Source organism: Geotrypetes seraphini, chromosome 7 (genome assembly GCF_902459505.1).
Source record: "Geotrypetes seraphini chromosome 7, aGeoSer1.1, whole genome shotgun sequence".
Lineage (NCBI taxonomy): Eukaryota > Metazoa > Chordata > Amphibia > Gymnophiona > Dermophiidae > Geotrypetes > Geotrypetes seraphini.
Window position 1 is genome coordinate 13,652,202 of NC_047090.1, and position 24,986 is coordinate 13,677,187.

A 24,986-nucleotide genomic window follows, 5' to 3' on the forward strand; every position below is an offset into this window, starting at 1 on the left:
AGAACTATAATAGAGTGTAAGTCAGCGTTTGTGTGTCATGTAGGAACTACCACGTCTGCAAAGCAAAAACCAACTGTAAAAGTTGTGTCTAAGCTTGGAACCTGCCCTGCCCCCCCCCCCGCTCATGCTGCCCTAGGCACTTGCTCCCTTGTAGATGGGCACTTAAGGGTCCTTTTACAAAGCGTGCGGAATACCGCATGTTAAACCGCCTGCCGCGCTAGTACCTAACGCCTCCATTGACGAGGCGTTAGGATTTTAGGCTGCCGCGAGGCTCTAACCCCCGTAGCGCGCCTTGATAAAAGGAGCCCTTAGTTTGTGGAGTACCACTTTGTGGGGGGGGACGACTCCATCAAGGGATGCTAATTGATTTAGCACCTGCTAACGATTAGCATACGTTACATGCTAAAATGCCCATTTCCTATGGATGTCTTAGCGTGTAGCGTGCGCCCCTTGAATTCTCCCCTTAGTGCTCAACTGGCAGTTAAGCACCTGAATGTTATTCTAATACTACTTATTCAAATTTCAAAACTTATTATCTGCACATGACAATAAAAAACAAACCCAACCCATGTCTGGATCAACTTTTTTTGGGCAGCCCTAAACCCCTCAGAGTGTTTCTGTATTCCACAGCTCTTAAAGTACCACTGTACAGTCCACAATGCACTACCCAGTTTGCCCAGTTACCCAGCCAACTCCAGGCTGGCGACATTGTGGCCAGGCCTGGTTTTGAACTCACATTCCAAAGCAGTATGGGATTGGTAGGGTCTGATCCAGCCTATAGAAATCAGTGCCTGCTGGTTATGGCGAGCGGACGCACGGGGTAAGAGCTCCTCCACGCCGGCACTTGATATAAAGATTACCGACGCCATTCCGCATATAATTTGGTCTTACCGGCTGGCGATTTCTTTCCCACATGCCACCGACTAAAGCTGGCAAAGCCGACTCCGCTGCGATTCAGCCAAGCGGAAAACGGCCTAAGACCGACATTCACTCTCCTGACAAGATGGCGGCGAAGCACGAGGAATCCCAAATCGACACACTCATTAAAGAAATGCGCTCTTTCAAGCGCATTATGCAGGAACAGGTTGACGCCACTAAATTGGTGAGGGCAGAGATCGAGGCTCTAAACCACAGGTGTCAAAGTCGGTCCTCGAGGGCCGGAATCCAGTCGGGTTTTCAGGATTTCCCCAATGAATATGCATGAGATCTATGTGCATGCACTGCTTTCAAAGCATATTCATTGGGGAAATCCTGAAAACCCGACTGGATTACGGCCCTCGAGGAGGGACTTTGACACCCCTGCTCTAAACGATCAATTTGTAGACGCCAGACATCGTCTGGATGCCCTGGAGGAAACGACTCAAGCGCTCACCACTAAATGCTCACTGTTAGAAAAGCACGACAAACAGATCCTGACACTGCAAAGAGACCTGGAAGATTTATCAAACCGAGGTAGGCGCACCAATATACGTCTCATCGGAATCCCTGAATCATCGGAGGGTTCTGACATGATATCCTTCCTGTCCGATTTTTTATCTAAATCTCTGGGCCTCACATTCACCCCCCCCCCCCCCCCCGCTGGAATTTGAGCGGGCACATCGGGTTCCTTCTCACCTCTCCACGATGTCTGCTAAGCCCAGGCCCATAGTGGCGAAACTGCTGCGATTTCAACACGCCTTACAACTTATAAATGCGTCAAAATCCCATCCACAACTTCTTTATCAGGGTAAAAAATTATTTATTGTACCTGACCTCGCCAGGACCACCGCACTCAAAAGAAAGGAATTTCTCTCATATCGCCAACAACTGAAAGATCTTGGAGCCAAATATGGCCTCATGTATCCGGCCAGAATGAAGGTGACATACAAAAATCACACTACTTCATATTTGGAGCCAGCAGACCTAAAATCCTTCCTAGAATCAATTCACATTGACATGACCTGAATTGTGGAACTATGGACTATGCGACTACCTTGATATCCTCATGTTTATGTTATAATGGAATGACAATAGGTCATTTTTCACATTGGCCTGGAGCGGTTCAGTGCTCCCTGTGTTTACTCGTTGTCACACTGGTTCTCCCACTTATTGCTGTTTGAACTATCCACATGAGCATGCTTTACTCCATAGCAATGCCTTGTGTGTGTTATGATGTTTCTTATCTCTGTCATTCTTTTTATTTCTTCTTGTTTTGTTCAGTAGCCCTGCTATGCTATGATATGCTTCTAATTATGTCTGCTTTTACTGATAAGCAACTGCACCTGACTCAGTTAGCAATGCTTACGTCCTTTAATGGCTGATCTCCATATCGTATCCTTCAATGTCAATGGGCTTAATCATCCCATAAAAAGGAAAAAGATTGCTCATTATTTAATTGCCAAGCAACCAGATGTCATTTTTCTTCAAGAGAGGCACCTTCCCTCTGGACCAGCTCTCAAATTACTTTTACAGGGCTATTCCTCTCACATTTTTTCTCCTGCCCCTAACAAAAAACAGAATGGAGTTTCCATCCTCTTTAAATCCGGTGTTCCCCTCACTATCTTATCACAAAAAGCGGATACAGAGGGCAGGTGGTGTTTGGCTCACGTTGCATTGCATTCGGAGGAATATGTATTTTTGAATATATATGCTCCAGTTTCAGATCATCCAGAATTTTTTAGAAATATTCAATCTCTACTTCTTGAATTCTCTACCAAATCCTTAATCATTGGCGGAGATTTCAATCAAATACAGGATTTGGTTCTAGACAGATCCTCTTCATGTAAACCCTCTCAATCCAAGACCTATACAGAAATACATAATCTCATTAATAACTTTTCCCTCCTTGATCCTTGGAGACTTTTTAACCCCAAGGGCAAAGAATTCACACATTTCTCTTCACCGCATAAAACATATACCAGAATTGATTACTTTCTCATCTCTTCACATCTCACTCAGTGTATATCTAATACTTCTATTCAATCTATTAGCCTCACTGATCATGCTCCGGTCACTTTGTCTCTTTCCATCTCTCCTTCATCAAAATCACACCCCTCTTGGAGATTTAATAATCATCTTCTGCTAGATGACGACATAATGGAGAAAATTAGATTGTTTACAATATAATTTTTTGATATTAACACCAAAGATCCTGAGGTGTGCCCGTCCATTGTATGGGAAGCATATAAAGCTACATTACAGGGAGAATTAATTAAGCTGTCTGCCTGGAAAAAGAAACTCACTCAACAGAAAGAAAGAGAATTAGAATCCTCCATTAAACAATTAGAACTCCAACATATGTCTAATCATATTCATGACCCCTCTACATATTGTCAATTACTACGACTCAAATATGAATATAATTCCCTGACTTCCTATAAAGCTAGACAAGATTTATTTATACTTGCCTCGGGACATTATATAGGTGACAATACAGTAGGAAAACCATTAGCTAATTATCTTAAAACTAAATCCAAAAGGTTCTCTATCTCATCTATCTATAATTCTTCGGGTCAACTCCTCTCCTCTACAGATTCTATTCAGTCTCAATTTGAATTATTCTATTCCAATTTATATACTTCTGAACTCCCCACACCAAAACCTAATTATGATTCCTTCTTAAAAGACTTGCAGCACCCCCAATTGACAACATCCGCCAAAAACTCACTAGAGGATCCCATCACAACAAAGGAAATTTTCTCTGCCATTTCATCCATGGCAAAAAATAAAGCCCCTGGACCGGATGGAATTACCAATGAATTTTACAAGAAATTCAATGGCATCCTTGCTCCGCATCTTCTAAACTATTATACTTTTATTCATGATTCCCCTCATAAACAGTATAATTTTGCAGAAGCCACTATAGTAGTATTTCCGAAACCGGACAGAGATCCTACTTTGGTAAAGAACTACCGCCCCATTTCTCTATTAAACTTAGATTATAAAATCTTAGCTAAGATTCTTTCTACCAGACTAAACAATGTCATTACCAAATTGATTCATCCAGATCAGATTGGTTTTATCAAATATCGCTACATTGGGGACAACATGAGATTATTTCATCACACTAATGCTTATGCTAAAACAATTTCGGAACCCATAGTAGGATTGGCCATTGATGCTGAGAAAGCCTTCGACCGAGTTTAATGGCCCTTCCTGCTAAGAGTTCTAAGATGGTATAATTTTGGAGAATACTTTATTGATTGGATTAAAACATTATATTGGAGCCCTTCATCACGCATATTGATCAACAATACGCTTTCAAATAAATTCTCCTTACATCGAGGTTCTCGCCAGGGGTGTCCTCTCTCTCCATTGTTATTTAATCTCGCCTTAGAACCCCTTCCTTCGGCTATTTGCCAAGCTGATGGCATTGCGGGGGTACCTGCTGCCCATCGTCAAATCAAACCTGCCGCATACGCGGACGATGTTCTCCTCTTTATTCGGAATCCCACACTCTCTCTTCCAATACTCATCACACTTATCAAAGAATATTCATATCTCTCTGGTTATTTAGTTAATTGGGAGAAATCTGTACTTTTTCCCTTGAATGACTCTATTTTCCAGGCAGACATCTCGCATCTCCCATTTCTTTGGATGGACGCTCCAGTCAAATACTTAGGTATAATGATCCATAAGGACCCCACCCATATTATGGATACAAATTTATCAAAAATTAAAATACTTATTCAAAAAACGTTATCCAATTGGTCTCCCTTATTCTTATCTTGGTGGGGCCGCTTAGCCTCTATAAAAATGAATTTGATGCCACGAATAGTATACATCTTAGCCATGTTACCCTTATTCTGTAGACAATCTTTTTTCTCTTGGATAAATAAAAAACTCTCTAGTTTTCTATGGAATAACAAACAACCTCGCATAGCTTTGGCTAAATTACGTGCCTCTAAGATAAATGGAGGTTTAAATCTTCCTGACTTCTATTTGTATTACTTAGCTTCCTTAGCTAAATATGGAGCTTACTGGCCCCACACTCACTTGAATCTAGACATACCACCTTGGCTGGAACTGGAAACACATATTTGTCATCCTTACCCCATTTCCTCCCTTTGCACTATGACACTACCACTACACTTAAGAAAATATGGCCTCTTGAATGCAACGCAACGAGCCCTTAAACATCTGGATTCCCTGGCTGATTCCTCTTTATACAATAATGTCAAAATGTCTCTTTGGAATAATCCAAAATTGAAAAGTAATAATAAGATGTTCTTCTGGAAAAGATGGCAAAAAGCTGGTCTGTGGTCAGTAGATCAGTTAGTTAATGATAACAAACTTATTCCTTTTACTTCCTTGAGTGAACTATTTCCCTCTTTAGCGAACTCTCACTCCCAATGGAAGACGTTGACCTGAAGTATATCTGCTGTGTTACCATCCTTATCAACAATCTCACAAGCTGCTTCTTTCCTATCTTGGAGTGAATTAGTCCTTTCTCAAGGTAAAGCGATATCAGTGTTTTACAAAATTATGAGAGATCACAAATATACTTTCTCACCACGAGATATGAGTCACTGGCAACAGATGTTGTCTTCCTCATTCACTGATATTAATTGGAACACTTATTGGACTAAAACTAATCGACCATTAATGTCATCAAGAATATCTCAATCGATGTACTTTGTTATGTGGCAAGCCCTATGGTCACCTCATCGAATGTGGAAAGCTAAACTGAGACCGGATCCTTCTTGTTGGCATTGCCAGAATTCGGACGGATCCTTGAGCCATATGCTATTTCAATGTCCACAAATACGTCCTTTTTGGTCTAGTGTCTGGACGACTATCAAAAATATTACTTCTAGTCACTCTGATATTTCACTTGATATTATTATGCTTCGCTCTCAACATCCTTGTTTCACCAATATGGATTGTCCTTCAAAATTGATTGATGCCATGTTTGTCATTGCCCTAATGCATGTTCTTAGAAATTGGAAATCAGCCTCCCATTTGGATTATACTTTTTGGTGGAACTCCTTGTGTATGTATAATAGACATGAACAATATGTAATTGAAAAACGATATATTTCCACCGCGCCATGCACTAAGTTTACTTCACCTTGGAAATTTCTTGACAGGTTCCATAAGGTTGCTTCTGAAACCATATCATAGCTCCTCTTTGTTCTCATTTTCCCATTTTTTCCTTTTTCCTGCTCTCACTTATTTTATTATATATTTTATTTTACTTTTTACTTTATTTTATTTACTTTGTCTTTTATTTATTTATTTGTCTTTTCTTCTCTTTAATCCGGTCTGTATGGTAACTTGAGGTCCTTATTATATTGTACCTGTAATAGACATATCTTGTATTGTTATATTTTGATACAATGGATTTATGTTTGTTTCCTTATGTAAACTTGAAAATAATTCAATAAAAAGTTTGAACTTAAAAAAAAGAAATCAGTGCCACACAATGGGGCGGTCATAAATCCAGGACTGTCCAAAAGTTGCAGCCTGGAACGGGGTAACTCGACATCTTTGGCGGTGCGCCTGCGCGAGTCCCCCCTCCCCCACCCTTGTAGCCCGCGGAGTGCGTCTGCGCAGTCCTATCAGAGGACGGCTGCCTCCGCCCGGTGCGCGCTTGCGCGGAACAGCGAGCTGAAGCGTCGCGCATGCGCCGTCCCCCCATCCTCTCTCTCCCTTTTAAATTGCATTTAATGACTTTCTTTATTGTCGGACGTGGCGGTTTTGCGCGACGGCTCTCGGGTTCTGCGTCTCCCTCCTGCAGCATGAGGGGCCTGTCCGCGTGAGGTGCACGGGCCGCGGTTGGGGGCTGGGCTGCCGGCTGCTCTCCCCTCCCCCCCTCGTGGCTCCTCCCGTGCAATATGTTCAAGAGGATGGCGGAGTTCGGGCCTGACTCTGGAGGGAGGGTGAAGGTCGGTGGCTCCCTGCAATCCCTTGCAACTCGGACCCCCCCATGGAAGGGCTGCATCGAAGAATCAGCCCAATGCACCTTCTTGGGCTGGGCTTTAGAAAGCTTCACTTTGGCTCTAGTCTTGAGATCTGATGCATAAAGCTTGATTCCCAGAGACACTGAATTATGTTGTTTGGGTTGGGGGTTTTTTTTGGGTGGGGTGGGGAGGGGACTTGATTGCCTTCTCTTAAAGCAGGGGTGTCAAAGTCCCTCCTCGAGGGCCGCAATCCAGTCGGGTTTTCAGGATTTCCCCAATGAATATGCATAAGATCTATTTGCATGCACTGCATGCTTATTCAGTTGGGAAATCCTGAAAACCCGACTGGATTGCAGCCCTAAAGGAGGGACTTTGACACCCTTGTTCTAAAGGGATTTGCAGAGCTGACCCTGGAAGACTTATTTAGTCTCTAGATTTTTAGCTAACTATATATAGCCCTCAGATTCTTATTGTGAACTAGATTAATTTTTTGATAAACCGCCTAGATCTTTGTGGTTATGCGGTCTATAAGTTGATTTTTGTTATGGCATTGTTGGAGTTAGTGACTTAAAAAGAATATTGATCTTATTCGCATTTGGCTTTAAAGCTGCTTTCATTGTATGCTAAAGATCTCATGCATATTCATTGGGGGAAATCCTGAAAACCCGACTGGATTGCGGCCCTCGAGGAGGGACTTTGACACCCCTGCTTTAAAGGAACAGGTTGACTGTGCTTGCATTAGCCTGTACGAAAAATACAAAACCCAAATGTGATTATTTGCTTGTTGTCTCCTTGCAATGGCTGCGTGCAGTTCCGATGAACCTCGGCACAACAGTGACCCCTTCAGTCATATTAGTTATAGGGGGTGCAGCTCTCTGGCAGGAACTTTGTGAAGCTTGAAAATGTAAACGTTTAGCATTGTGAAAACGTAATTATTCAGTTAATAATGAAGCCAACCTCGTTGCCGCACTGCTTTTCATCTTACATATTGGGGTTTATATTTCTGCTTAACACTAGTGACTTTATTGATGCTTTTCTCTCTCTCCAGGGAGTTACTCTTGTGAAGCCTATAGTCTACGGCAATGTTGCTAGGTATTTTGGAAAGAAGAGAGAAGAGGATGGACATACTCACCAGTGGACTGTGTATGTTAAGCCTTACAGAAATGAGGTAAATAAATATTTATTATCAGCACTGTAACACCCATACTTGTGGTTTGTTGTGATGGGAACTAGGTAAAAGATGGTTCTTCCAGCGTTGCCAGATCTAGTTTGTCTCACTTTGAGGATTCAACTTTTACCCAGTCAGTTGTATCTGCTGTCTCGGTGTAAATCCGGAGGACAAAGGCAGATTGAGACACTCTCAAAGCATGCTGATTTTGAGACAATTAAAACAATTTGATTATCTTAAAGTACATAATTAATTGATACAGAGAGATGGTGCACACAAATAACAGAATTTGACAGCTGGTAAGGATAATATAGCCTATTCAGACTGTCCATTTCACTGTCTTTCAAATAATAGGCCTCTTGGGTGATCTTAACCCATTTTCCCCCTAACTGAAGATATAATATGCTTATTTCAGTAAAGCCCTTTTGTTTCGTTCTTGAGGCGATATTGCTGATTTGGAAAATCTCATTACATTTAAGGCAGAAGTCTCAAACTCGTGGCCTGTGTGCTGCATGCGGCCCCCCAGGTACTTTTCTGCAGCCTGCGGTCTGGATGTGATTGAGTGTCGACTCCCTTGTTGCAGTCTTTTTTTCCGTTCAAAGCCGCGGGTAGCGCCTCCTCGTGCAATGCGCGCCTGCGTCAGAAGCCTCTCTGATGTCATGGATGTGGAAGGTTTTTGATGCAGGTACGCATTGCTTGAGGAGCTGCCACCCATGGCTTTGAATGAAAAAAAGACTTCAGCAAGGGAGCCGACACTCGGCATCGTGTCCAGGGAAGGGAGGAAGAGAAATGCTGCTGCTGCACAGGGAAGGGGGGAAGGAAATGCTGCTGCTGCATTCAATTGGGGGGGAGAGAGGGAAGGAGGGAGAAGGAAAACGAGAGGAGAGGAATGAGAGATGCTAAGTCCGAGGGAGGGAAAGAAAAGGCGATACTAGACCATGGAGGGGGAGGGAAGGAGACAGATGTCAGACCAGGGGAAAGGAAGGAAGGAAGGAGAGAGGGCGAGAAAGGAAGGAGAGAGATGTCAGACTGTGGAAATAGGGAGGGAAGGTGAGAGATTGGAAGGGAAGGTAAGACATGGAAAAGTAGATTTTGAGAAGAAAGCAGAAAAATGGAAAACCTGAATGTTAATGCCAAAGATGGATGCAAGGTAGAAAGTACAAGGCAGAAAGTGACAAAAAAAGATGGATGCAAGGCAGAAGAGAAAAACAGTCAAAGGACAAGAAAGCCCTGGAAACATAGTTAAAAGCACAGAAAAATGAAGTCACCAGGCAACAAAGGTAGAGAAAATGATTTTATTTTCAATATAGTGATGGCAATATGTTAGTTTTGAGAAAGGAAAGATGTTAAACTTTAACTGTGAGGCCGCAGAAAAAATAGTTATAGTCTTATTAAAGAAATGACAATTTTGCATGAGGTAAAACTCTTTATAGTTTATAAATCTTTCCTTTAACTGTTAAAGGAGAGATTTATAATCTAGGAGTTTTACCTCATGCAAAACTGTCATTTCTTTACTAAGACATCAACTATTTTTTCTGAGGCCCTCCAAATACCTACAAATCCAAAATGTGGCCCTGCAAAGGGTTTGAGTTTGAGACCACTGATTTTAAGGGAGATCCAGGATTAAGATAGGAAGAGACTATAGTTGTGTCCTGTAGAGATGATCTGAAACTTTGGTTGGTGCATTTCAGGATATTTCTGCATATGTGAAGAAAATCCAGTTTAAACTACATGAAAGCTATGGAAATCCTTTAAGAGGTAAGCTTAAATAGGCACTGGAATCTTTTCCTTCTTGTTTAGGCGTTGATGTGTCCTAATTATAGCCTCTTATGTTTTCCAGTTGTTACGAAACCACCTTATGAAATCACAGAAACTGGTTGGGGTGAATTTGAAATAATTATCAAAATATTCTTCATTGATCCAAATGAAAGACCTGTAAGTAGTTTTCTGTCTCTTTTGTATTTGTAACTCAGTTGGTGCCAGGATTGGGGTCCTGCCTTCATTTACACATAGTTTGGGGGGTGGGGGAGGGAATCCTAATTAGTATACACTTCTCCCTCCATATTCGCGGGGGATGCGGGCGGACCATAGGTGCGAATATGGAAAAACCACAAATAACTTTTTATATGTTCGTGGTTTTTAGAAAATGCCGCAGTTTTTTATTATTGAAACCGTGAATACCTTTTCTACTGTTGTTTGTGGTTTTTGAAATAAGGCACTATTACTACTATTGAAATTCACAAATTTTTATTATACAACAATACCTGTACAGTCATAATCTTAGGGCAAAAAAAAAGTCAATACTGGAATACCCAACGATTCCCAAAGAATTAAGGGCTTGGAGCAGGCAAGCAGCGATTCCCAGCGATTTTCTCCATGCATGCTGGGAAGAAGCCTTTCTCTCTATGGATGCTGGGAAGCAGCGTTTTTCTCAGTGCACAATGGGAAGCAGGGAAGCAGTGATTTTGTGGGAGAAAGCATGGAAGCAGCGATTTTCAGAGTGAATGTTAAGCGATGAACTCTTTTATTTTTGGAGGCGGAGTCAGCAGCCAAAAAATCACAAATAAGCGAATCCGCAGATATGGAGGGAGAAGTGTACTTAGATCCTCGCTTTCAAAACCTTCCACAAAACAGTTCCGCACTGCATGACAATCAAACTACAAATCTACTTCCCAAAGCGATCACCGAGGTCCCAAGGAGAAAAACGACTGACCCTACCTCCTGGACGCTCTCTCAAAACTGAAACAGCCTGCAAACGCTCATACTTGCATTTCATACCCAGACTATGGAACACCATCCTCCCATCTGTTAGAACACTAGATGGACTTTGGAGCTTCAGGAAGGCTGTGAAAACCTTCCTCTTCACAAATCCAGAAACGGCACTCAGTCAACGCACGTACGCCACCTGCTCTCACCAGATGCTGCTTAGTATATAGGTTTTATTGTCGCGTCTAAACTGTAAATTATGTCATCTCTGTCCTGTCTCTATTATATTATGGATGTACTTTGTAACATGTTCTGGGCTCCTTTGGGAGGACGGGCTAAATAATTGAGCAAATAAGTAAATAGGACCGGATTCTCAAAACTTACCGTGCCTGTAATGATGGTCACTAAATCGATTTCAGCTGGTTTAGTGTGCTAGTATTTTACCATCCAGTTATCAGAACACCTCACCATGGCCTTTTCCAAGTTTCCTAGCAGCCTCCGACTCTGCCATGCAAATGTAGTACGAGGTCTTGAATATTGAAATGGTAGTAAAATGGACTCGTTAATATTTAAACAAGCACTCCGGGTGATTCTCCAAAAGAAGTGCCAGCTTTTAATGACCAAAAATTACTGGCTGGTCCAGGGGTGCCAGTATGAAAAGCGCTTCTCTGGTGCATGTACCTGGTTGTGGCTCATGGCGATTAACCCCCCCCCTCAAAGATCCCACACTAGTCACATAAGTTATAGTAGTATAATAGTTATTGGGGGGGAGGGGGGGAAATCACCTGCTGAACTACTGTACTTCAACTACGAGAAAATGACACAGGAACAAACTTTTTCCCATCCCAATGAGTTCTTTCCCTGTCCCTGCCCCATTCCTGCAAGCTCCGTCCTCATCTGCACAAGCTTCAAACTCTTTAAAATCCTAAGTAGCAACATTCTAGAGCTCAGATTGTGATGTCATAATGCCTCATTCCGCCAATGCCTAAACTCCGTCCTCATCTACACAAGCCTCAAACACTTTAGAATCCTAAGCAGCAACATTCTAGAGCTCAGATTGTGATGTCATAATGCCTCATTCCACCAATGCCTAAGCTCCGTCCTCCCTGTGTCATTCTCTAGTGAAGACAAAAAGGAAACTCCCGTAAAAGTGCTGGGCTTTTATCTCATTTGTGACACGAGCACCTAACAGCTACAGCTGCATGTGACGCTTGTCTGTGACATGTGTCCGTATTGCGTTCCAGTTAGTCATGCCCATGATATGGGCTTATGTGCACTTCTACACCTCTTTCCATTGACTGTTCTGGGCTATCGCCAGAGACTGATCTCATGTAAATTTGGCAAATCTCCATTTGCATGTGCAATGTTTTGAGAATGCTTTCTCTTTTTGGAATCGTTAGATTTACAGCTGCTACAGCAACCTGTCTGATTTTACTGGTGATATTAGAGAATCCAGCCCTTAGTCTGGTTTTGGAAAGGAAATCCAACAATCATGGACTTTAAATACAGCAGCTAAGGTTGCCCTTGAGCAATAGCCATGACTCCCTCCGTTCAGGGGGCCGTGAATAAGGACCTGACAAGGTTCAAGCTTGTGCTACTGTGCATGGTAGTATGCAGCACTGCTGCTGGGCTGTCTTATGTTAATTTCTTAATTTGAAAAGAGAGACACTTTGTTGTACAGTAGAATATTTCTCTTGCACCAAGGAGGGACTCGCCAAATGAACAAGTTCCTTTCTGATACTGGCTTTATTACACGGGTCCTAAGTACTCACTCAGGTATATACACTTAGAGAGTGTATGGTGCAGTGGTTAGAGCTACAGCCTCTGCACCCTGAGGTTGTGGGTTCGAATCCTGCACTGCTCCTTGTGACCCTGAGCAAGTCACTTAATCCCCTATTGCCCTAGGTACATTAGCTAGAGTGGGGAGCCCATCAGGACAGACAGGGAAATATGCTTGAGTACCTGAATAATTTGCAATCCGCATAGAATTGTAGAATATGCAGAATATAAATTATTAAAAAATAATTATATTCCTGGTTTTTCTTATCGCAAGAGTTTCGTTTCTCCACAGGTTACTTTGTATCACTTGTTGAAACTGTTTCAGTCGGATACCAATGCCATGCTGGGAAAAAAGACAGTGGTATCGGAATTTTATGATGAGATGGTAAGCAGTGATGGTTTATGACATCTCGCGCCCCCTTGCCATCTAGAACCAAGTTTTTAATTTAAAATTTGATAAAACGCTTATATAACATTTTCCAAAGCGATGTACATCAATAAAAACATATGATAGACAGACTTTAAACATGACAAAATAGAAAGGCGGGGCAATTTCAATTTGAATCATATGCTTATGAAAAGAAAAATATAATTCGACTTTCCAAAAATTTGATACAATGTAAATCACCCTGGAAATTCCTGGACTCATATGTTAAATCTATTTCATAGACACTCCTCTCTTCTTCTTCTTCTTCCTCTTCCTCTTCTTTTTCTTCCTTCAATTTCTCTTTCCTCTTATCTTTCCTTTTACTAATTTTTCATGAACAGTCCTAGTATTTTAGATCTTTTAAAACGATTCAATTCTACATTGCACAATGTAACTGAATATTAGTTATACTAAATGTTTTGTTTTATATTTTGATACCATGTACTTGAACTGTTTCCTATATTTTTTCAAAAAATCAATAAAAAATATTGAACTAAAAAAAAAAAAAAGAAAGGCGGGGCAAATGGGAGGAACTACAATTTAAAAAAAAAAAAAAAAAGAACAAGTACTGGGATGGGGTTGCTGGTAACCAAAAGCTTATTCCTTACTGTTAGTTAACTATGAGATTTGGAAAAGTTGTAAATCTTAATTTCCAAAAGCGTCAATAAAGAGGAAGCATTTCGGAGAACTCTTAAATTTCTCTAGTATCGTTTCTTCTCTTGGATGGATAGGTAGATGATTCCACTGTTGGGGCTGTTACTGAAAAGATTTTGTTTTGCCTTGTATTTATAACCTTCAAGGAAAGGGAGAGAAGGAAAACTGCCTCCAAAGAACAGGAAAAGGGATAGTCTGGGACCACTGCTCAGGCAATGGGCCTGATGGGCCGCCGCGGGAGCGGACCGCTGGGCGAGATGGACCTCTGGTCTGCCTCAGCGGAGGCAACTTCTTATGTTCTTATGTTATACCCCCCCTCCATGACACCACATTCCTTTTGCCCCTGCCCAATCAAATTAAAAAATTTCCAGCGGGAAACCATTTCTAGAATTCCCCCCCCCCCCACACTTTTTTTCTCTCAGCCTGACTAGTCACTAGGCTACCGACTCTCCCCCCTCCCCTCCATGAGACCTTTCTAGAAAGTCTTGACGGCCGACCAACTCAGGCCTTCTAGCCCATTGAGATTATTATTATTATTATTCTTTATTCTTATATAGCGCCATACCCAGTGAGTTCTAGGCGGTTTACATCAATTAGCAAATGATCTGCATTGAATAGCAGATTTACAACAAAATTAGAAGTAGGTTTACAAAATTAGAAGCAGATTTACAGCATTGAATAGCAGATTTACAACAAAATTAGAAGTAGGTTTACAAGATTAGAAGCAGATTTACAGCATAATTAGAAGAATTTTTGACAGAAAATTGCAGGCCGAATTACGATAAATTACAGTGATTTGTCGCAGTCAGCCGTGAAGTTACAGCGATTCTTAACTGTCTGCACAGAGGGCAGGTTTACATCAATATTACAGAAATTGCAGGTTTGACCGAGCTAGGTAGGGGAGGTAGAGAGTGGGGGGAGGGAGGGAGGGACTGGTGAAGGAGGAAGGGGGCAGCGGTGGGGTAAGTGTCCTGTGAGGTGAATGGGTTATTAAGGGTCGTGTTTGCTGAAAAGGTACGTTTTTAGTAGTTTTCTGAATGATAGGTAAGTGGGGGCCTCGAGTATCATCTGTGCTAGCCATGGGTTCGACTTGGTTGAGCTCTCGGGACTCTACCTTCTGATTGTGCTGGAGTCCCGAAAGAGGCAAGAAGAAACTGCCGGATGGCAAATAAAATGTGTTTGTTTTTTCCCCTTTCCGTTGATAGATTTTTCAGGATCCGACAGCCATGATGCAGCAGCTGTTGACGACGTCTCGTCAGTTAACACTAGGTGCCTATAAGCATGAAACAGAGTGTAAGTTATGAAGAATCATATTTTTGTATTAACTTATAGCTGGCAAGGTTTTTTGAATCTTGTATTTGAATACTAAATTTCAGGGGGGATTTTTAGCCCTGGTTCTGTAAAAGGCGCCTAGATCGGCACACCTAAGTTTAGCTTAACCTGCACTGACAATTGAAAAGTGCCATTAAAAAGTAGCTAATTAAAAAAATTAAATGAGCTGGTAGACGTCTACTCCAAGGCACCTACCAGAAAGGTGTGGTTGGGGGGTGGATTCTGAAAGGATTTTGGGCGTGGTTTGACTTGGGTGCCACTAGGCACCTTACTTAGGCCAAAAAAACCCTGGCCTAAATGGCAGTGGGCCTAAGAATTCAACACCTGCCAGTGCTTAAGATCTGCTAAGCGTGAATCTAATAAACAGCACCTAGTGGATGACCGACAACCATGCTGAATGGCATCTAGGAGTTAGGTGCTGTTTATTAGAATCGGGCTCCTTATCGTCAGGCGTTTCTACCCCTGCTCAAGGTCCGTTGCATGCTTCTGGTGTCCTAGTACTTTGTTTCAATCTGTTTTTATTGAAGGGATACTTCTGGTCAATAGAAACAATAGACTACAAAACTACAACAGTTACGATAGTAAAGTGAGTGGAGCCTGAGTCCTTGTGGCCTCACTCTAATAGCCTTACAAGCTGACCATAGAAACATTTTGTCCAAACAAACCAATTGGTAGTATTCCCCCCCCCCATCAAAACACAGTTTTAAGGGGAACATGTGATCATGGTATTAAAAGTATTCTTTATATTTGTATTATACAGTGCTCCCCTTGGTACCCTTGAAAAAGCCTTTTGAGGCGAAACGGGTCCCGTTGGGCCTTAAAGTTGGGGCAAGCAAGAATAGAATACAATAAAGAAAAAGATTAAGATTTATTATTCTTGTCTGTCTGAATTTTTGAAAAAGAAAGAAGTTAAAGCTTTGGAAGATTTCCCTTTACGAGTGAGGATTTGTTTTGATGCGAGAAGTTTCTTCACCTCGCCTCCATCTTCATCATCTTTGTTGCTTTAGTATCCCCCCCCCCAAAAAAAAGGAAATGACCCACACATGACAAGATCCTAGACGTTGGTTTAGATCAGTGTTTTACAACCTTTTTACACCTATGGACCGGCAGAAAGAAAATAATTATTCTGTGGACCGGCATCGGTCCGTGGACCGGCGGTAGAAGAACACTGGGCTAAGTCGTGGGCCAGACCCCACCCATCTCTACCCAATTTCCACCCCAGACCCTGCCCCCATAATAGTCCTAATTGCACCTTGAACGTCCCGTGCCTCATCTGGAAGCCTTCCCTCTGACGTTGCAATGTCAGAGAGAAGGCTTCCGGTTCAGGCGCAGGATGCCTGTAGGAGCCACTGCCCGTGGCTTTGTGCACTGAATCAGTTAGGAAGAGGGAGCTGGCTCGAAGATAACGCCGCATCGATCGCACCATGGACCGGCGGTTGAAGAACACTGTTTTGGGTCTGATGCAGTTGCTGGCCCTGTGGACTGGCAGGAAATTTCTGTGGACTGGCACCGGTCCACGGACTGGTGGTTGAAGAACAGTGGTTTAGATCATTCAAAATCGTAAGTCTGGCTCAATGAGGTAAAGATTAAAGGTATGGTTCCCAGACCAGGAGGAGTTGGAACGAGCTTCGAAGAGTAGCAAACATAGAAACATGACAGCAGATAAAGGTCAAATGGCCCATCCAGTCTGCCCATCCGCAGTAACCATTATCTCTTTCTCTCTCCGAGAAATCCCACGTGCCTGTCCCAGGCCCTCTTGAATTCAGACAGTCTCTGTTTCCACCACCTCTTCCGAGAGACTGTTCCATGCATCTACCACCCTTTCCATATAAACATGACAGCAGATAAAGGTCAAATGGCCCATCTAGTCTGCCCAACCACAGTGGAAGATGGAAGTTGGTTCCTCCAATGACAATATCCCGATAGAAAATCCTGTAACCAAAACGGCATTGTACATTTATGTTCCACCATACAAGCCTACAAACGCCTCCTCATCCCAAAGACTGGTGTTCTTTAGTACTGGGGAGGTGATCTATCGGTGCAGTGACTTTTCAAGGCTGCTGCCATTCCCACATGTTATTACGGATGTGCTTATGGAGTTAAAATTTCAGCCCCAGCACCATCCACTTCACGGTGCACAGCCATGAGCGATACAAATGCTCAAACCACCTTTTTTCCTGCGCATCTGGACATCGTTTTGCTGGTCGCTGAGCAGTGGAAGACTCTGGAAGGCTCCCTGAAGGTGGCAAAAAATTGTTCAAATTTTACCCTATGGATCTGGAATTTCAGCAGCTGTTTAGTCAGCCGAAGGTGGATGCCACAGTATCTCAAGTGACTAAATGTACCTCCTTCCCTAGCAAGGGGGGGGGGGGGTGATGTTAAAAGAGACCCAAGATCCCAAGGTGAATGTGGTTCTTAAAGAGGCAATTTGAAGTGCTGGCTTTGGGGATCAAAGCTGCAGTAGAAGCCTTGTTTATGGCATGTGCCTGCCACATCAGGTTCAGGCACAGTGCTGTGGTGGAGGAGGACGCCTATCCCTAGCTAGTACTGGAGGGGGTGAATTATGTGGCAGATGCTCTATAATGATATCGGAGTCACGAGCAAGGTTTTGGCAAATGCTGTTTCAGTCTGCAGGATGCTCTGGATCAGGAAATGGGTGGGCGAATCTGCTTCCAAAGCCACTCCAAGCAGATACTATTTGGTAAAAGTTTAGATGACCTTATGGCCAGTGTGGTGGATCTCTGCCAGACAGCGGACCTTGCTGACCTGTTGGGAGAGGTAGAGGCAATTTTCATTCCTCCCGACGTTCCTGCCAGTACTTGCAGGTTCCTCCACTCGGAGATCTTATCAGGGATCCAGACAGATTTAACAACTCCAGACACCAGCAACCCTCGGGGTTTTGTGTTGGCATAACCTTCAGGAAGTCAGAATGATGCCAGATCAGCAGCTGCACTCCCTTACGTTGGCGGGAGGCTGTTGGCATTCTGGAGGAAGTAGGAGAAAATTTTCTCGGATCACTGGGTCCTAGATCTTATTCGAGAGGGCCACAAGATCGAGTTCTATCGCTCTCCTTCAGATCTGTTCGTTGGCTCGCCAGCCGGACGGCCAAAAAGAGGCCAGGGTCCAGGTGACAGTGCAAATGCTATTGGACATTCAAGCTATAGAACCAGTTCCCATAGAAAAATTGGGCTCTCGCAGATACTCCATACACTTCATAGTACCCAAGAAAGGCACTGAAGACTGGAGACAGACCCTGGTGCTGAGAATACCGCGCTTCCTCATGGAGACAGTTATAATCATTGCAGCAGTGGCTCTGGGGGAATTAGCCTCCGTAGATCTGATGGCGGTGTACCTTCATATTTCCATTTTCCTGGACAATAGGAAATTTTGAGATTATATGTCATTCAATGCATTTCCAGTTTGTGGCTCTACCTTTTGGATTGGCACACATTTTCACCAAGGTGATAATGGTCACAGTTCACCTTCACAGGATAGAAATACAAGTACACCCATACCTGGACGATTAGCTGATCAGAGCGCCATCAAGTTTTGAGAGCATGCAGGCAGTGCGACAAGTTGTGGATCTCCTATAGGACCTGGACTGGATAGTCAACTTCAAGAAGTCATCTAGAGCCGACACAAATGTTTGGAGTATTTGGGAGTCTGCTTCGATGTGGTGAAATGCCACATCTTTTGTCCCAAGCCACACAAACTGGGGAAACAAATTGTAGAGCTTTTAGCAATGCCGCCTCCCATAGCTTGGCTTTCCAGAGTCTAAAACAGATCCAAACAATACAATAGTGCTGGATGTGTCATCAATATTATTCTTTGCTCATTCTCAATCAGATTCAACACAGAGAGTACTTCATGGGAGTTCAGATTTCCACCCTTATCACACAGATGCAGGTGGTGAAGTTCTTCATAATTCCCAGTACTTCATCTGTTTTTTTTCTACTTTCTACTTCTTATTATGTATTATTTTATTGTTATTTTGTTTTCTTTTTACTATTGTTTCATTAATAAATATATAAATAGTATAACTTAGCTTTTGTTAGAGGTCCATTCTCCTTCCCGAGGCGTTTCACCTAGCTTTTTCAAGGTCGGGGGAACTATAAAACAAAAACCAAAAGATCGATTAACAACATAATCCTAAGTTTACCATAATAAAATCAATCCTTTATTTGTATTTTACCTAAACATTGCAACTTAGCTTCTCCTTCGTGAGCCGGGGGGGAGCAATGCCGGTTCTCGGGTGGGGGGGGGGGTAGAGCAGTGCTACTGGCCTCGGGGGGGGGGGGGGGGAACGAATCAAGCGAGTTTCCCTTACTTTCTATGGGGAAACTCGCTTTGATATACGAGTAATTTGGTTTACGAGCATGCTTCTGGAACGAACTATGCTCGTAAACCAAAGTTCCACTGTAAATTATTATTATTATTATTATTTTAAAAAAAATTGATGAATCGCTTATTTAAAATTCTAAGCGATGTGCAAAAAGTACAATTAAAAATTTCTGGGGGGGACAAAACAAACAAATAAGACTAACCTGACAGAACAGAAGGAAAAAATGGGGAAAGAAATACAAATTGTTGATAGTAAATAAGACAAATAAGGAAGAAACAACAGGAAGGGTCAAAGCAGTAGACTTTTAAAATAAGTCAGAAAATAAGATTCATTAGAGCAGTGTTCTTCAATCTTTTGACACCTATGGACCGGCAGAAATAAAATAATTATTTTGTGGACCGGCACTGATAGAATACTGGGCTAAGTCGTGGGCCAGACCCCACCCATCTCCACCTAATCTCCACCACAGTCCCCATCCCCATAATAGTACTAATTGTAACACCATTTTTTTCCATTAATTTTTCATATACACACACAATATAATCGTATTAACAACACATAATGGTTAACCACAAAATTAAACTACACAAAGCACACTGTCTGCTTTTCAACATTCATTCCTACCAGAAAACAGATAACCCCATGCAAATGCAGGACCAAAAACTAAGATGCAAGACTCTGCAAGCAGTACAACCCCAGAGGAAAAGAAAGAAACAAATGCATTTCTTCCTGAACAGACAGCAGATGTAAATCAATCACTAAATTTAAAAAATAAAATCATTCCCCCTACCTTTGTTGTCTCTCTCCCTCCATGCTGTGCCTTGCCTTCTGGCCTGTCCCCTGGTGTTATCTTTGGGCTGGTCTACGATGCGATCAACATGGCGTTTTTGGGCTGGCTCCCTGAGTGCTGCATTGCACAAAGCTGTGGGCAGAGGCTCCTTGTGCGCGTCCCACTTCTGTCTTCTGCCCAATGGACATGCTGGCAGAAAATTTCTGCAGACTGGCACCGGTCCACGGACTGGCAGTTGAACACTGTTCTAGACGGTTCATGTGGGATAATCAATTTATCTATAAATGCTGGTTTATTGGTTTTATGTGTTTTAAATGTTATCAAGGCAATTTTATATGTTATTCTATGGGGGATAGGGAGCCAATGTGCCTTTATCAACAACGGAGTAACGTGGTCATATTTCTTAGATCCTTTGATTACCTTAATAACAATATTTTGAATGAGTTGAAGATGCTGAATCTTTTTCTGTAATATACCCTTATATCTTGACACCATGCTGCTGAAACAACTGTCGCTATAATAGGAGAGAATTGGAGGGGACACCAGGCGGAGTCAAGTTCCAAAAAACACAACCCAACTCTTTAACCATGATCACCCCACATATATCAGACAAGATATCAAATACCATATCCCAAAAGGGACCCACCCTTGGACAGGACCACCAAATATGTTCAAACGTTCCCAGAGCGCCATACTTTCTGCAACACTCATCAGGTATATTAGGATTAATCCTCTGCAGTCTTTCAGGTAAAAAAACAACAACTGTGTAACCATTTTCCACCATATTACTGGCTATGGATATCTTAAGTAAAGAGCGCAATAAGCAAAGTAATGCACTGGTAGGTCATCGTGTAAGAGCATTAACCTATAAATTCTGGAGATAACAACCCTTCCCACTGGGGGCCTCCAATACCTTGTCCCAAGCTAAATTATCTAAAAGAAGGTCTGCCGTAGCCTTTGCTTAAGAAAATCTACCATCTGGGTCCCGTATTTTATATAAAGTGGTTCATCTGTACCCAACAATCTGCTTGTTTAAAATAAACTTTGCCTGCATCTTGTGCATCTGTCTGCAGTTTCTTTCTTTGTCTTCCGAAATCAAATTGGGAACCATTTTTGCCAGAATCCTCTCTAGTTCAAGCAGATTTTGGTGGTTGAGGCTATGTAGAGCTGTTGATTAAATGTTCTCATAACTCAAGCTGTCTGTCTGCTGCCTTCCCCAGTTGCTGACCTTGAAGTTAAGACCAGGGAAAAGCTTGAAACGGCAAAGAAGAAGAGCAGCTTCGAGATCGCCGAGTTGAAAGAGAGACTTAAGGCAAGCCGTGAAACGATCAACTACTTAAAAAGTGAGATCAGGAAACTCGAAGAGGATGATCAGTCCAAAGACATTTAAAGGAGGTCTAAAACCCAGAACCTCAAGTGAGTAGCCTCGGAGTTTGGACGGAGCTGGGTTTGGATGCTGAATGCTCTTCAGGCCAGTGTGTGTGATGAGAGCGGTTCAGAGATGTGGACTTTGTTTAGAAAATTTGTTTCATCGCCTTTAGAAACCCCCACTTGCTCAGGCCATTCATGCATTTGTTCTTCGTGCTAGTACATAGCTATTCTGTAAAAATAAGATGCTGTGGTCGGCGCTTGAGCTAGATTCTCGTCTCTGTTGGCATTCCTTGATGTTGTGGACAATTTGAGTGCCTGTGTGTGGTACACAGCCCCCACAAAGAATTCATTACCAAGCCTGTGCAACGACAGCAGCATATCTGCCCCACTCCCAAGAAATGATAATGGAGAGGAATTTGGGCTGAACCAGGAGCCATCGCTATCCTGACTTTCTATAGCGTTTAATGGACAGATAATGTGATTATTATTATTTTTTTTTAGGTGGTTAAAAAAAAAAAAAACAGACTGTTTTTGTTTCCAAGTAATTTGTGACTGTTCACACATTGTGATACTTTTGAGTTTTGCCTTTTTTTATAGTTAACCTTTCTGCTTGTATTTACAGGAACAATTTTCTGTTATGTTTTATTTATATGCTACAACATTGTCCTGTTCAGTTTGTGTATAAACCTGTCTGCTGCAATCTTAGTTCCTTTCACTACTGAATACTTTTCAGCCCTTAAGTGTTGGCCTTAGCAAGATTTGTGCTGTCTTGGGCTCTTGATTTATTTAGGAAGGAAAATAGACTATTGTTCAAAACATTTCAAGTAAGTAAATGGTTTTTGTATGTATGTAGAGTGGTTTGGTGTCTGGTTATTTTTTCCTGCCTTTTTGTCTTCCAGTACATTGGATTTGGCCTCTCTTTTCTTAAGTAGGTGTTGTGAATTTTCATTCCTAAAGTAGAGGAAAATCCCCCAATAATTAGCCCTCTTCCCCCTCTGGTTGGGAGCCACGGAGTGTGTTTTCTCTAGAGTTAGGGTTACTAGACGTCCAGATTGTCCCAGATGGCTTTTCAAAACCTGACACTTTGTCCGGGTTTTGAAAAGCTTCCGACGTCAGGGCAGCATCCATGAATGCAACGCATGACATCATGCACACATGTGATGTCATCACGTTGCATCCATGCCATGTGCAGATGTCGTCCTGATGCACGAACGGGTTAAGAGGGGGTGGGGATGGGGGCAGAACTGGGTAGGCCTAGGGGCGTGGCCATGGGTCCAGATTTTCCCGAAGGAAAATCTGGTAATCCTAGCTAGAGTCCTTCCAGCACATAGAGGTAAGTGTTGGGTAACAGCCACCTTGATCAAACCTCAGCATATCCCATGCTCTGAAGCTAGGCCCAGGACTGGAACCTGCATCTTGCTTGTGGTAGTAGCACTAGTCTCTGGGCTTGTCCTGTTTTTACCTTTATTCTGACTTCTGGTATGAGAATCCAGCATCCTGTAGCAGTCTGTGGTTGGTCTTGTTTTTGTGTGGTCTTGCCAGTGAATCACAGATCATCAAATGATTACAGGATTTTTTCTAAGTGACAAGAAAGAATCTGACCCGTTGCTAATGTTGGCACACCAGTAAGAACTTGCAGCTGTGAATCAGGTCAGATCTGACATGGGATTTAATCTCCTACTTAACCATTGCTTGCTTAAGTGCCTTTTTTTTCTAGGCAAAGGCAGAATATGAACAGATGATGATTAAAAAAAAAATCTCTCTGCACTGTTCTGAGTGAGCTGTTTGGACTGGAATGAGGTCTCTGGCCAAGTGTTGGAGTTTCGGTGCTGAGCAGAGCCAGAGGGGTTATTGGGGTCCGCTGCAGTGGGAAGGAGCCTGGCCTGTTGCTCATGTTTATGAGATCGGCCCAGACAGGATTTTACCACTGCCTTTTCTGATGGGAGTGTATCGGCTGCAGACATGGAGCTGCAGCGACTCTGGCTGTGCAAGTGTGGCCTCGGGGGCACTTTGTCTGTATCTCGTTTTTTGCACACAGGGGCAAGTCACGGGGCCAGTGTGTACACGTGTGGAGTTTTTGAGCCTTTGGAGGGTGCATGTTTCAGGTTTAGGGCGAGAATGGTAGCTGCAGACTTTCTCTTGGGGGGGGGGGGACGACTTAATTTTTACACTGACAGGCATGACTAAGTCTTGGGTTAGACTTCCCAAAGCAATTTTCTCGGTTTAATCCCATTTCATTTTTAAAGAAGGGATTGTGGTTATCATTACTTATTCGACTAGGAACAGACACTTTTAAGCACCTGCATCCTTCCACCTTGTGGGTTGCTGGTGAAGTTTGGGGTTTTTTTTCCTCCTGTGAAGAACCTCTAAACTACCAGTGTTGCAGATTTACTTCTGGAACTGTCTGGAGCAACCCTCCTTTTTTCATAAGGAACAGCCAAGAATTAATAATAAAAACTAACTTATATTTTTGGTGTCTGCAACAGCCTTTTCAATCTTTGCATGTTCGTACGTGGATGGTTTGTGCCTTTCATTAAAACGTTGAACATATTCTGTGATGTATTTTCGATTAGACTAACTTAGACCCCCCCCCCCCCTGTGGTAGCAATTCTTACATGGCAAATGCGATGCGGCTCATTTAGGTCCTGGGGGCTGTGTTGGCATTTGCCACGCCAGGTTTCACTTTGTAAAAGGTGCCCTCGGTGCTTTTTGGAGTTACGTGCTCTTGTTGCCAAATTACAGCTCCCAAAAGGGCCAATTTCAGAGAGTTGACAAATGATAAGGTTTTTGTTGATTTTTTTTTTATTCCCAGTGACCATGCTGCTTTTATAAAAGTGTGTAAATAAAAAGTTGCATTTTCCTTATTGATGTGATTCTTCTGCCTCTGTGAATGTTCTTGGTTTATCAACTGAAAATCTGCATTTTCTGGGTTTTTTTGTATAATTATTCACTCAGCACTAGTTTTGCTGTGAAAAGCAGAATCTTTACTGTTACAGACATCCATTGATGGCTTTCAAGCTACTGTTGAAAACAGGATACTGAGCTTGATGGACTTTCAATCTGTCCCAGTATGTCAATTCTTATGTGAGGCAAGTATAGGACAATCAAGTCATTGTGACATCACTGATGAGGTTGGCTCTTAGGCATTGGTGGAATGAGGCATTATGACATCACAATCTCAGCTCTGGAATATTGCTACTCTTTGGGGTTCTGCCAGGTACTTGGGACCTGGGTTGACCACTGTTGGAAACAGGATTCTCTTATGTTCTTAATAAGGCTTTGACCACTGTGTTGCTACAAAACTATAGCGTGGTTTTTAGTGCTGGCTGCGGCAGTAACAGCTCCAACGCTCATAGAATTCCTATGAGTATCGTAGCTGTTACTGCCGCAGCCAGCTCTAAAAACCGTGCTATGGTTTTGTAAAAGGTGTAATACATTAATACATTACGGCTTGCATACTTTTTCCTTATAGGCTCTTTCCTTATGGCGTGTATGCAGTTCTCCTTCTCTTAAACTGTATGCATGTACTTATTGTA

General features: G+C 42.5%; 1 protein-coding gene across 1 annotated transcript; it reads left to right on the plus strand.

The window, feature by feature from the left end:
• Window positions 1–6,579: 6,579 nt before the first annotated feature.
• On the plus strand, window positions 6,580–24,314 carry YEATS4 (YEATS domain containing 4). Its single transcript, XM_033950984.1, has 7 exons — window positions 6,580–6,866; window positions 7,930–8,049; window positions 9,741–9,807; window positions 9,890–9,984; window positions 12,827–12,919; window positions 14,821–14,908; window positions 21,300–24,314. The coding sequence occupies exons 1-7, from the start codon at window positions 6,816–6,818 to the stop codon at window positions 21,467–21,469; spliced, it is 684 nt and encodes a 227-aa protein (XP_033806875.1). The 5' UTR covers window positions 6,580–6,815; the 3' UTR covers window positions 21,470–24,314.
• Window positions 24,315–24,986: the final 672 nt, after the last annotated feature.